General features: G+C 51.5%; 1 protein-coding gene across 2 annotated transcripts; it reads right to left on the bottom strand.

Moving 5' to 3' along the window:
- Nucleotides 1–5,331: 5,331 nt before the first annotated feature.
- On the bottom strand, nt 5,332–12,908 carry ENSA (endosulfine alpha). Of its 2 annotated transcripts, XM_084769778.1 has the most exons (4): nt 12,703–12,908; nt 10,952–11,077; nt 8,825–8,991; nt 5,332–6,012 (listed from the first exon to the last, which is right to left on the bottom strand). In XM_084769778.1, the coding sequence occupies exons 1-4, from the start codon at nt 12,757–12,759 to the stop codon at nt 5,997–5,999; spliced, it is 366 nt and encodes a 121-aa protein (XP_084625904.1). In that variant the 5' UTR covers nt 12,760–12,908; the 3' UTR covers nt 5,332–5,996. The 2 variants fall into 2 exon arrangements, with proteins under 2 accessions (XP_084625904.1, XP_084625905.1); XM_084769779.1 differs by lacking the exon at nt 5,332–6,012 and having other exon boundaries at nt 7,151–8,991; nt 12,703–12,907.
- Between the last annotated feature and the right edge of the window lie 952 nt (nt 12,909–13,860).

The raw sequence follows: 13,860 nt of genomic DNA, 5'->3' as shown, positions 1-13,860 counted from the left end.
TGGGCGCGGGGGATTCGAACTTAGGTTCTTGTGCTTGCAGAACAACTTTTAAGCACTTAGCGTCCGCCCAGCCCAGAACCTGTATTTATTCTGCCTGCCACTTACCTATCAGCTACCTGTGCAGGTGTGGTTCTGGGCTGAGGTGCTGGTGCTGGTGTCTTTAACCTAGGAGTTGTGTATGCTAGATTAGTGTATCACCACTGAGCTGTATCTGCGGCTCCGATCTGTCTTTATCACAGTCCCGTAGACTGTGAACCCGGTGAGGACATAAACCACATTTGTGCACTGCTGTGGTCCCTGAAGGGCCCTCATACTTTGTCTTGTGTAATTTAATCATAAACTCTGTATGGTAGATACCACATCCCTACAGACAAATTGAGGTAGAATTTAAGAAACTTGCCTAGAGTAATATAAAAAAACAAAAAATTGGGCAGTGAGATGGTAAAGGCACTTGTCACTGACCCTTACCACGTAGATTCCATCCCTGGTATCCACATGGCAGAGAGACAGCTAACTCCTGAAGGTTGTTCTCTGACCTACACACAGACATACACCCCACAGGCACGCGCACACACACACACCACATGCACGCACACACACATGCACACGCGCACACACACCGCACACACACACACATGTTCACACACATGCATGCACACACATACACACACAATGTTAAGGCTCTCTTCCCAGCACCCACATGATGATTTATGAGCAGTTGTAACTTCAGTTTCAGGGAATCTAATACTCTCTGATATCCCTGGGCATTGGGCATGAAGGTGGTGCACACACACACACACACACACAAGCAGGTGAAACACCCATACATATGGGCATCATGAATTGGTGCACACACAGAGGCAGGTAAAACACCCACACATAACATGAAGACAGTGCACACCCACACATATGGGCATCAGGCATGAAGATGGTGCGCACACACACACACACACAGGCAGGTAAAACACCCACACATATGGGCATCAGGCATGAAGACGGTGCACACACATACACGCAGGCAGGTAAAACGCTCATATATAAAAGTAATCCACAATAAATAAAACCCAGCTGTGCATATGGCGCCTGAGGCCCTGAGCACAGATCCCTAGCACCCACATGACTGCTGGGTGTAGTGGCATGTGCCTGAGTGACAGAGGATGGTACCTGTAGCTGACCTTTGACCTCACATGCACAAGCACAACTGCACACCACCACCCTCAAATCTAAATGTCCAAGCCATGATTTGAAGCTGAGCAGCTGCCCGCCCTGCCACTGGATCCATTCTTTAGCCAGGCATGGTGGGACACAGCTGGTCATTCCAGCTTCTGGCAGGCGGAGGACCTAGAAAGTTCAAAGCCAACCTGTTCCATGTCCCATTCCAGGCCAGCTAAGCAGAAAGGGAACCAACTCCCATAAGCTGTTCTCTGACCTTGGCTAGCACCCTGTGGCTGCCTCTCCCCACCCCCACCCTCTACTAAATAAATAAAACGTAGTAAAGCAGCAAGCTGGCTGATAGAACTGAAATTGACCTCTGCCCTCCACATGCACACGCAGGTGAGTGCACCCAGGCACACATCCATGCCAGCACATCTCAGACAAGCAAACAGTCAATTCCTGTTCCATGCGTACTGACACTGAGCATCTCAGACTGAACAGATCCCTGTTTGAAATCCCCTTGGTGGCTCCTACGCCTACCGCACATGCCATGTCCTCTGGAAGCCGATGCCTCCTTTTATGTCCTTGGTCTGACTCAGTCCACACTGCTGCCTTCTAGTATTGACTCTTCCAACATGGGTCTCTTGAAGCCGCTGCGTCTCCTTGGGAACTTCCTCCTGATGTCTCTGCACTCTCCCTCTGCTGCTCTCACATTCATATGCCTGCAGCTCATGAACATTCCGCAACCTCTCCCCCGCCCCCCAAGAAAAAACCCATATGTAGACCAGGCTGACTTCAAACTTGTGATCCTCCTGCCTACGAGACCTGTGTGCTAGGATACGGGCATTTGCCACCACACATGGCTTGTCTCCTCAGACAGTCATAGCTTCCCTGGACTTAGATTACAGCACCTTTTATGTGTTTTGTCTGTACTTACTATTTGCACTGTATGTGTGCCTGGAAGCCATAAGATGGTGTAGGAGCCCTTGGAATTGCAGGACCAAGGAGACTCCCCAAAACAGCCGAGGATTAAGTAAATGAGATGATCTTAATTTCGTGCTTAGCATGGTGCCTGGCACTGTTCAAACTGGGAACTATTGGTTCCACCCTGTGTAGATGGACCCCCACCTCATGTTTCCGCATGTGCCTGGCATGCTCTGAGCACTGGAGTGCTCCCACCCTCAGCGGCTCTCTTCTCAACACTGTGGTGCTAGTCCTCCCACTTGGCCTTCCAGGCAGCGCTCCGGTGAAACTCACCTTCTCTGCCCAAGTTTTGCTTCCCGTTGTCGGACCATAAGCATGGCAGGTCCCACTGTGTGCCACAGCATCCTTCTGGAGAGACCGTCCCTCTCCGGGTTCCTCCAGCGCACTGTCACAGGGCTGCTGAGCAGGTGCACCTTGCTGTGTGCTGCTGGCTGGCCTGGAGCTACCTGCACAGACCATTCTCCCACCTGTGCCTTTGAGAACCAGGGTCCTGGAATGTGGCTGGTCTTGAATTTCTGATTTTCTTCCTCTATCTCCTCAGTGCTAAAATTACAAGTGTGTACCATTAAAAACAAACAGAAAACCCAAGTTATGTAGCCCAGCCTAGCCTTGAACTCACTGCAATCCTCTTGCCTCAGTCTCCTGAGAACTAGTTACAGGTGTGTGCCACCCTCCTTGGCTTCTGAGCGTCTGTGTGTAGGCTACACTAGTTAAAGTCAAAAATGGCGGCAGCTGCCTTGACTCCAGCCGCCCTACCAGGGCTCAGCTGACAGGTTTATCACAGACACCGCCAACTGTGTTGGAGCAGCCGAGGCCCTCTTCACCCAGTTCTTCTGAGAGAAGGATTTCAGGGAACACCTGGCTGAGGTCCCCAGCAGAGCCTAGGGTAGCTATGGCAGCGTACTTTTACTCCATACACAGAAGGTGGCGGCAGAAGTCAAGTTTGGGATCAGCCTAGGTTACACAAGAATGCACTTGAAAAAACTGAAGGCTGCTTGGCTATTGACTGTGTTTACCTTGGTTGCTTGGGTATGTTGAATAAAGAACAAATGCCAATAGTTAAATTATTTGTGACAGTCTCATTGTGTAGCCCCGACTGTCCTGGAACTACATGGACCAAGATAACCTTGAAGTCAGAGATCTACCTGACTCTGCCTCCCAACTTCAGCCCCTTATTTTTATTTTTTAAACTTACTGGTAAGAGTTTACTATGTAGCCCTTGGCTGGCCTGATGCCAACTCTGTAGACCAGGCTGGCCTCAATCTCTTAAGAGAGGCATTTGCCTCTGCTTCCCAAGTGCTGAGATTAAAGGCCTGTGCCACAGTGCCACAGCCCAGCCCAATTCTAAAACATACTTTTATTATACATGCATGCTTGCCACCCTGAGGGTCAGCTCTGTGCTTCCACTGTTACGTGGGCTCTGAGGTTGGTGGGGTTCTCAGGTCTGTGCAGCAGGGGCATCACCTGCCGAGCATCTCCCCAGCCCCACACACTGCTATACAGGTAACCCAAAACACTTCTTGGTACCCAGGGATATTTCAGCATTACAGTTAAAGCTAAGGCAGGGAGGTGATAACACAGGGGCTAGACACTCCCACAAGCCCTTCCTCCGCCTGTTTCCCAAGAACCTTATTTCCATACCCCAACCTCCTCGCCTGTGTGGAGGAGTCTGCACTACCTGGATGCTCGGACACAGCTTTCTCACTCCTCAGCCTTTAGCATTTGGAAGCCATGAACCCAGCGTGCTTGGGGAAGGCATGGGGCTCTGTGTAGTATACCATTGCTTATACCGGAAGCACACAGCTTTGAATGCTCCTGTCAAAGTACTGAACTCTTTTTTTAAAAAAAACATATTATTCTTTCAGCTACATAGTGAAAAAATTTGTATTTTTATTTATTCTTAAATTTTTGGCATGTTTGTATTGTTGGGTGTACTCATGTCACTGTGCATGTGACAGCGCCCTCTGCTGGGGGCTGAGAGTAAGTTCTCTTCCGCTGTTGTGGGTTCTGGGAATCAAACTGAGACTTGGCTGCAAGTGCCCTTATCATCCATTTTTGGTTTTGTTTTGAGGCTGAGTCCTAGCACACAGCCTTGACCTGTAGCTCACTGCAGAGCAGGCTGGCCTTGCCCCTGTGAGCCTCCACTTGTGGAGTCTGGGTGCCCACTACCCGACGCAGGGCTTATGTTCCGAGGCTCCAGCTGTGCCTGCTTCCACCCCCAAGGGCTGGACTCCAGGTGTGCCCAGCCCAGCCCAGCCCAGCCCAGCCCAGCCCAGCCCAGCCCAGCCCAGCCCAGCCCAGCCCAGCCCTGCCCAGCCCCTTCTTCTCAATGCTCTCTCAGCTCTGTTCAGCAGGACAAACTTTTAGGATGTATCAAGCCCCCTGGATGAATGAGAAGAGAGAAAAGGCAGAAACATCAAGCAGCTACAGATTCACCTGGAAAGCTGCTGGCTAAGAGAAACCAGTGTCATGGACACCCACAGCCAGACTTCTTCTCTATGGTGGCCCCCAGCCCAGCACACTGGTGGTGTACTTCTCTATGGTGGCCCCCAGCCCAGCACATTGGTGGTGTACTTCTCTATGGTGGCCCCCAGCCCTGCACATTGGTGGTGTACTTCTCTATGGTGGCCCCCAGCCCAGCACACTGGTGGTGTACTTCTCTATGGTGGCCCCCAGCCCTGCACATTGGTGGTGTACTTCTCTATGGTGGCCCCCAGCCCAGCACACTGGTGGTGTACTTCTCTATGGTGGCCCCCAGCCCTGCACATTGGTGGTGTACTTCTCTTTCAGTGGCAGGGTTTCAGGAAGGCAGGGCGGATCGCATGGGGCGGGGGTCACGCTGCTTTCCGCTGGCCAGCAGCAGAAAGGCCAGCTTCTTTTGCTTATTACTAAGAACTCACACTTCTCCCACAGACAGAACTTAGGAATAGAAACTGAAGGGGAAGGGAGCCCCATTTTTTGCTGAGCCTGGACTGAGCTTTGGGCATCAAGTCCCCCGAAGCTCTCCTTTTGTAAGGTGGGCAGAGGCTATGTGAGCCGTATGCCAACATTCCTGCTCCCTCTCCCTACGTGAGGAGCCCTGCCAGAGGCCCGGTCCTTACAGGGCCAAGTCCAGTCTCCCCGGCAGTCGTATCTTCAGTATTGTTTTCTTCATTCTCCCAAACCCCAATAAAACACACCAACTGCTTCAGAGAATTTCTGGTTTTGGTTTTTTCCATGGGTATTTTGTTGTTGTTGTTGTTGCTTTATTTCAAATACTGAAAAAAATTCCCCAGGGATCTGTGGGGCGCCCCCCTCACTGCCCTTCGCTCAGTAGCAAACCTGTTTCAAGGACAGCACTTTTAAAAAGAACAATTCACACTGAACCAAGAGACACGGTCTCGGTAGAGAGCATGACGCCTTTTCTCGGACACCAGGTCACTAGCCACGTTCAAATAACACACCTCTCTTCAGAGCGGAAGCCCTTCCCATCAGTCTCCTGACAATGCCTTCACCTCACAACCATCCCACACCAACCCTGTGGTTAAGGAGAATGGTGGGAAATTTTCCTTCCTATCAATTACAAACCCTAGCTCATCCCGTCTTCACTCCACCCTCTCAGCCCCACCCTCGGGATTTCAATGAGTTTTCTCCCAATAGTTATTTGGAAAAAAAGGTAAAACAAAACAAAAAGTTCAAAGTCTTGGTGCTCAGCGCAAGGGGCTCCATGCGCTGGGACACCAGTGGGCAGGGATCTCTGCCTCTCTAGCCTGCACCCGGGCCACCTCCTGACCCCTGGTGCAAAGCAGGGAGGGGCAGGAGCCAGCACAGGACCCAAGTGGGCAGCGTCTCGCGATCTGGTGGAGCCCCAGGCAGCTTCACTCCACTTGGCCACTGTGGATGGACACAAAAAGAAACAAAAACACACACACACACACACACACAAACAAAAACACTGTCAAGTAAAAGGGGAAAACATCTTCAATTCCATCCCAGTCTTGACCCCATGTTTTCTCCAAATACTTCATTAGGCTACCTGACATTATGCCTAAATATTAATTATAAGAAAGTTGAAAAAAAAAACATTTCAGTCTTTTCTTACTCACAAAAAGAATGTCTTCTGTCTTTTTGATATACGCATGGAAAACAGAACAACCGTTCTTTTTTCTCTCTCTCTCCTTCTTTGGTTTTTTGAGACAGGGTTTCTCTGTGTAGCCCTGGCTGTCCTGGACTTGCTTTGTAGACCAGACTGGCCTCGAACTCACAGAGATCCGCCTGCCTCTGCCTCCCGAGTGCTGGGATTAAAGGCGTGTGCCGCCACCACCTGGCCAGAACAGTTCTGAAGACATCAAGTAACTGGAGGTGTCCAAGTGCAGTGGTGAGATGCCTGTCTCAGGAGCCCCGCAGGCCTGGCCACTGCTGAGGTGCTGACTGGCCTGGGCCAGGGTCAGGCCACACACTTGCTGGGGGGATGGGGCAGCCTGGACGCGACCAGATATATCTGGATTCCAAAATGGCTCTTCCTTGCTAGGAAACAGCCTGAGAAGTGCAGTTTGTTTCCTTGCCAGGGAGGAGTAAGACTACCAGTTTGATTTTTGACTTCCTTTCCCTCTTTCCCGTGTGTGTGTGTGTGTGTGTGTGTGTGTGTGTGTGTGTGTGTGTGTGTGTACACACCCACTGGCTATTATGTATATTACTGGAGGTCTCCTGCACACTAGGAAAGCATTCTGCATGTGAACATTATTCCCTAGCCCTCTTTGCTTTTTGAGACAGGATCTTACTAAATTCCCAAGGCCAGCTTTGAACTCACTCACTCTGCAGCCCAGGTTAGCCTTGAAGTAGCAAATCATCCTGCCTCAGCTTTCTGAACAGCTGGGATTACAAGTCAGCTTGATTTCCCGATCTCTCCTGTCCGTCCCTTCCTAAACACCAGACTCATTTTGAACATTAGCCTTGAAGACACAAAACTGACCAATCGAGAAGGCAGCTCAGACAGGAGAGAAAAAGGTACAGAATTCGAGAAGATCGGAGATGAAGAAAACGTACAAAATTATATATATATTTATATATATAATAACATGACATATCTATGTACAACATGGCTGGGACATTGAAGAAACTATACAATGGTGTTCAGCATTGTCCCCTTCCCACATGGACTTTTGATTAGGGATGACAGCATGAGAAAATGAAGCAAAAACCACAAAAATTATATACAATTACAAATGAGAGTCGAGGAGTTTGGGGGCCAGGGAGACCAGGGGTCCTGCTCTTCCCACTTCTTCCTCACCAGCCTACGCCTACCCAACCTGAACGACGGTCAGTCAAGAAAAGAGCATGTTTACACGCCTTCTGCCCTGACGCTCACATCAACTAACTCGCACACTAGAATCTGTGAGGGGAGAGAGTGCACCATCTTGCTCTCCTGAACACTTCTCACTCTGGCCCTCTCTGCCACTAAGGAGCAGGTGGCAGTCAGTGAGATCCAGGCCAAACTGGTGATGACACAGCAGGACAGGCTGCTGTGTCCTCCCTACACCCTCTTTGTAGCCTCCACCAGGGAACCGTCTGCTAAGCACCAGCTGCCCCAGCTGGCAGTAGCACTAAGCTCTGGGGACCAGCTCCCTTCACCCTCTCTGTTCCTCCATGGCTGATGCACACCTAGCATCTGATTACAGCGGAAGCGTGGACGCACGTGATGGGCCCATCCGACCTGCAGCAGCTAGGGCCAGCTGCAGACCCAGGAAGGTGGGTGGAGCGGAGCCACCTCCAGGGCCTTTTCGGGTTTGTTCTCTCGCCCTCTTCCAAAAAGGCCATGTGCCTATGAGACTCTGCTGCCTGAGGCGATGCCCTTAACCCTCACTGCCTCTTCCCACGCAGCGCCCTCTAGGCTTCACAGAGCCGAGGCCCAGCCACCCGCCTGCCTCACTTTTGGTTCTACGATGAGCAGCAGCTATGGCAGGGTTAGGAGTGAGACTTGGTGAGACTTAGCCGTTACATGTTTGCTTCTGTTTACCAATGAGGGACAGAACCCAGAGAGGCTCCATGACCTGGCCAAGCTCACATATCAGTGCTGCTGAGCATGAGAGCCCGGGTATTTCAACTCCTAAATTCTTTCCACTAGCCCATAATACTTTCAAAAGCAGCATGCTGGAAGAGGACCGATACCAACTTCATGAGTGACTAACTTGACACTCCGTGAGAAGCAGGGCAGCTGCTGGGGGACGCAGCAGCGGTTAGGAGGGCACTGTAGTTTCAGGCAAGCAAACCCCTCTCCTTTCCACAGGCTCCCCAAACACCCACGACGGGAACACGATGCACAGAGGCCTCAGGGACAGCACACTTAGAAGCACAGAGCGTCTCCTCCTCTACCTCCCCACAGTCTCGTCAGCCTTGGGACACTGAGCCTGCCACACTGCTCCGAGGCTCAGCCTCCGAGGACTTACTCCTCCAAAAGGAGCGCCCCCCACAGGAAAAGCTGCAGTGCTGTGCACCTCTAGTCTTTCCTACTTTTGGGTCTCTCCTGGGTTACAGTGAGGGTGTACAAGTTTCAATAAAGACATGGGCTCAGAGCCCCTCTCCAACCTAAGCCCCAGCAGAACGTCTCCCCGGATGGCCAGCTGAGCTCTGACTAGGCGCCCATTCCCTGCCTACAATATATAAAAGTCCAGTGGGTGAGGAAGGGGAAGAGAGGGGCCCAGGTTACCCCGCAAGCTTGCTGGTGACGAGCGAGGACTTCCTCTGGGGCAGGTCCTGCGGGGTGGGGATGTGGTCCCCGGTCACTAGGTTCTTGTCTGGTCCTGCGCTCGGCAGCTGCTTGTTCTTCATCTTGGCTTTGGCCATGTTGTAGTCTCCTGAGTCAAAGTACTTTTGCTGGGAGACAGGAGGGAGGTCGAGATGAGCGTGCAACTCTGGGGGTTTCAAAGGTCACGTGACCGCCAGCCCAAGCTCACGCAAGCCAGCCATCCAAGCATTCCCCACGCACACAAGGCCACATCACGTCTAGCATGCTCTGACCATGTCAGTGTCACAGTGTCCTAGCAGAAACATGGGCTTCTGTAGTCTGAGGGGCAGTTACGTCCCTGAACCTGGGTGACAACCCCTGCACCCGCTGTACCGTGCTCAGCTCAGGAAGGTTCCATTAGGATCCCTGACTTCTCTCTGAACAGTGCAGTGAGGACTGTACTAGGTGACAAAGCAACACCTCGGTGCTGGGCAAGCAAATGAGTAAGCCTCCAAGAAGGGTCAATTTGGAGCTACCAGCACCCAGAGATCAACCTAAAACCAGCTACCTCAGGCTAGGAACTATCCTCGCAGACCAGGAATAGGAACTGGGCTTGTTCACAAAGCAGCGTGCTCTCCAGACTCCCACACATGTTCCATGGTGAGACAGTCTGCCTACGCCTGGCTCGCTTAAGGCGAGATAAGCTGCAAATCAGCATCACACCGGCATCTGTGACTAAGACTGAGTGCCTGGGACTCTCCACAGGAGGCCACTTCCCTCCCCAGGCCACCCTCACACTCTAGCTCTAGCCTTAGACTCTGCGGTCAGCTCACGGCAGGGAAAAACCTGACCAAGACGAAGATGGCTGTGAAGGCAGACCTCCATTGTTGAGGAAGGTCCTTCTGGTTGGGTTTGTTTGTTTGTTTGTTTTTGTGGTCTTATGGGTTGGACGCAGGTTGGACAAGTGCTTTCCCATGGGGCAACATCCCCTGTCATTCCACTCAGGAGGAAGAACTGTCTGTGTGCTACCTTTCAGGTTTTTTTTGAGACAGTCTTGCTTTGCTGGCCTGGAAGACACTATGTAGACCAGACTGGTCTCAGTCTCATGAAGATATCTACCTACCTGCCTCTGCCTCCCCAGTGCTGGAATTAAAGGTGTGTACTTTTTTTTTTTAATGCTCTCCCTGAGTTTTCTTTTTTCTTTTTTTATTTATTTCTTTATTGTGTATACAAATCTCGTTATAGATGGTTGTGAGCCAACATGTGGTTGCTGGGAATTGAACTCATGACCTTTGGAAGAGCAGTCAGTGCTCTTAACCTTTGAGCCATCTCTCCAGCCCCTGGTGTGTACTTTTTTATTAAGAGTTGTTTTATTTTATTTTATTTTATTTATGTGTGCACACGTGTCCTCGGAAGCCAGAGAATTTCCTGGGGCTGAAGTCACAGCTGCCTGGTGTGGGTGCTGAGAACCAAACTTTGGCTTTCTGGGAGAGCAGCAGCTCAGCTCTCTTAATTGCTGATCCACTCTCCAGCCCTCCTTTTCTCCACCGCCCCCTACCCCTTTATTTATATATATATATATCTCCTTTCTTTTTAAAGGCAGGGCCTCACTTTGGCCCAGGCTGTTCTTGCATTTGAGGTAATGTTCCTGCTTCAGCTTAGGTGTTGAGATCACAGACATGAGTCACCACACGCAGCTAAAGGAAGCTCTCTGAGGAGCACACTAACGTCTGGTGCCAGGAGCAGTAGGCGAAGGCTGCCCACTGGTGAGCTGAAGCTCTCTGGGTCTTCTGGATGACTCACTCTAAACCTTACCTCTGGTTTGTAAGAAGTGCACAGCCCCTCACCCCACCACCACTCAGCCAGGCAACTGCTCTACCACGCTCCCTTCAGTCCCGGCCTCCACCAACCCAATGCCCAGTGTTAACCCTCCATTTCCGGTGGCCAGAACGGGAATGGCATCACTGCAGGGGTTCAGACAGTCTACTGTCCTCTTTCCAAGTTTCTAACTCATCTCTAGTACTGCCCGGTAACCAAGCCTACAGAAAAGCATGCAGATGACCTCTAGGGGCTGCATCCGAGGTGCCACAGAAAGAGGGCGCCGCATACCCCTTTCTGGAGTCTCTTCATGAGGAAGTCGGAGCCTCCAGGCTTCTGTCCTAGGCTTGGGTATTTGGCCTTTAGCTTTGCCTCCTCGGCTCTCTCGGGGAGAATACCTTCTTTCTCCTGCGTATCCTGAAGAGAACAAGCCAACTGAAATCAAAGACTGGACACAATGACTTCCACTATCTGATAGCCTTTATATCACCACCTCCCCCCGACAGCTGCCTGCTCATAAACCATCTCCACACTGTTCTGTTTACAGAGTGTGTGTATATTTTAAAATTTTACTTATGATGTATGTATGTCTTCTGCATGAGTGTGAGTAGTGTACCACGAGGCTGCCTGGTACCCTTGGGTTCAGAAGGGTATCAGGTCGCCTAGAAACGGAGCTATGGATGGTTGTTGAGACGTCATGTGGGTGCTGGGAGCCAAACCCAGATCCTCTGCAAGAGCAACCACTGGGCCATTTTTCTGGCTTCTCCGCAATTTAAGTTAAGACTTTTGTCTAAATCCCTAACGTGCAAGATAACTGCATAACGTGAACAGAAGCAAGCTAGTTCCTACGCTACACGCAAGGAGGCAGCCTGTGGCCTGAGCACTGGTTAAGGGTGGCACCCAAACACGGTAACTGAACCACAGAGCAAGTCACAGCTCACTCAGCAACGATGGTAGGAAAGACAAAAAAAGCTACTGGCCAGGGCTTTTAGCAGTACCAGGAAGTGGCCAAGTTCCTGGCTGTCCTTCAGGGCAAGGGGACTGACTGGTCTTCGGAGAGGCTCCTTCCTCACTCAAACGCCCAGAAGCCATCTGGTCTCACTGTGCGGGATCCCAGGCATCTGGCCTCTTACAGAGATAGCCACTTAAGTGATATACTTCCATAAGCAGCCAGGCGAGAGGCAAACAGAGATTAACACACCACTAGGTTTTTTTGTGTGTTGTTGTTTTTTCTTTTGAGACAGAGTTTCTTTGTGTACACCAGGCTGGCCTCGAACTCAAAGCTCCGCCTGCCTCTGCCTCCAGAGTGCTGGGATTAAAGGTGTGCGCCACCACCGCCTGGCTACTGGATATTTCTCTGGACAAACTGGTACAGATCCTCGACTTCAGTGTTAAGTAACTCAAGTCCAGAGCCCAAGAAGGGTTCAGTTGGCGGCAGGGTTTTCCTCAGGCGATGGTGGGTGGACTATATCCCACTGCGGAGGAACTCGAGGGGTTCTGCAAGTCACTGACGCTGAGCAGCAACAAATCATCCCTCCCAAAACAGGGTCTGAGGAAGTTGCCACCTGAACCTAGCCTAGGTAACGATCACTCTTCTCCCCTCCCTCCCCGAGTAACTGGTTCATTTTAAACGTCTTCACCTTGGCCTGTCTCTTCCTGTGGGTGGAAGCCGAGCTCCAGGCTGGTGGTCGGGTCGCCTCATTTCTACTAATCAAACAGTCCGTCTACACCTCAGGACCACCAGGCAGCCCCCTTTCATTCGCCTCACCTCTCCACAAACACCCGCCCACGCCAGGGCTCGGCCAATTATAGAACAGTCTTCGCATGGCCCAGTAGCCAATAAAACAGGGGATCGCACAGAATGACAACCAGCTTGACTAATCGAAACCAGAGCACCAGGCCGCGCCGGAGCGCAGGCTGAGCGACGTCAGCAGTGGCCAATCCCCGCGGAGCCCGAGGCGCGGGCGGCCAATCAGCGTCGGCGGGGGGCGGACCTCGCCCGCGCGGCGGACCCCCCCCCCCCGTCCCTGCCTCCCTCTCACCTGCTTCTCCTCGCCCGTCTCCTCCGCAGGGTTCTCCTCTTCTTGTTTCTGAGACATGGCAGGGCCGGGGCTGTGCGGCGCAGGGCCCGGGAAGTCAGCCGGACGAGGGGAGGGGGGAGGGGAAGACCGGGACAACCTGACCTGCTGCTTCGGCTCCTGTCACTATGGTTGCTCAGTCAAAATGGCGGCCCGAGCCCGTGACGTTGAGACCGCCCCCTCCTATGGGAGCCAATGACGGGGGCTCGATGGGGCAATGACGTAACGACGCACCAATAAGCGTTGACTGGAGGAGGGGGGGGACACCTTCAGGGGCGACAGGCAAGCTAGAACACCAACCGGGATAGAGCGCGAGCCGCAAGAACCAGTTAGAAGCCAGCAAGGGGGGGAGGGGGCGGGACAGGACAGCAGCTCGCCTTGGTATTTTTGCATTTTAGGTGGGCAGAAGCTTCTCTCAGCCGGGTCCCGGAAGGCTGTTTATTCTCTGGCGTTAGAAGGAAGTTACCGACACATCCAGAAATAAAAATTGGAGGACAAACTGATCAATTCAGTAGTTTTCCGGGATTTAGTGGTAGCTAAAATTTCCGGGATTTTATGAGACTGTGTCTTCCTGTAATGGTTTTCGTTCCACACTTTAATCCTTATGCAGGCATTATAATGGAATCATTCTGCAGAGATGTTCATTTCTTGGTTTTAGGAGGGCAGTTCTAGGTACATGGTAAAAAAAAATTTAAATTTAGCACATATATTAAATACCAGTTAGTGTAAACAGAATCAGTTCAACAAAGCTTTCAACTTGTGTGGTGGTTCCTGCCTGTAATACCCGCACAAAGAACGCAGAAGCAGGAAGATGTCTTGAGTTTTGAGGTTGACTTAGGCTAACACACAGTGCGACCCTGTCTCAAAAACCAAAATCAACCCAAGAAATAGAACAGTTCCTGAGCATTTGTCAGTAGACAGTACTGTATTACTTTTATAGGAATGCATACAGAAGGCAGCCCCTGCCCCTCAAAGCGCGGTGGTGGCGCACGCCTTTAATCCCAGCACTTGGGAGGCAGAGACAGGCGGATCGCTGTGAGTTCGAGGACAGCCTGGTCTACAAAGCAGTGAGTTACTATCCAGACAGTGACTCTGTGTGTGTGTGTGTGTGTGTGTGTGTGT

Source organism: Acomys minous (assembly GCF_964271855.1).
Source record: "Acomys minous genome assembly, chromosome: 19".
Lineage (NCBI taxonomy): Eukaryota > Metazoa > Chordata > Mammalia > Rodentia > Muridae > Acomys > Acomys minous.
This window is presented reverse-complemented; position numbering and strand designations above follow the sequence as displayed.

What these genes read in the sequence shown, in the direction of transcription:
- ENSA (XM_084769778.1), bottom strand. Translation starts at nt 12,759, where the DNA reads ATGTCTCAGAAACAAGAAGAGGAGAACCCTGCGGAGGAGACGGGCGAG. An exon ending in AGACGGGCGAGGAGAAGCAG is followed by an intron (nt 11,078 to 12,702) that starts GTGAGAGGGAGG and finishes TGTTCTCTTCAG; the next exon opens with GATACGCAGGAGAAAGAAGG. An exon ending in TGAAGAGACTCCAGAAAGGG is followed by an intron (nt 8,992 to 10,951) that starts GTATGCGGCGCC and finishes CCTGTCTCCCAG; the next exon opens with CAAAAGTACTTTGACTCAGG.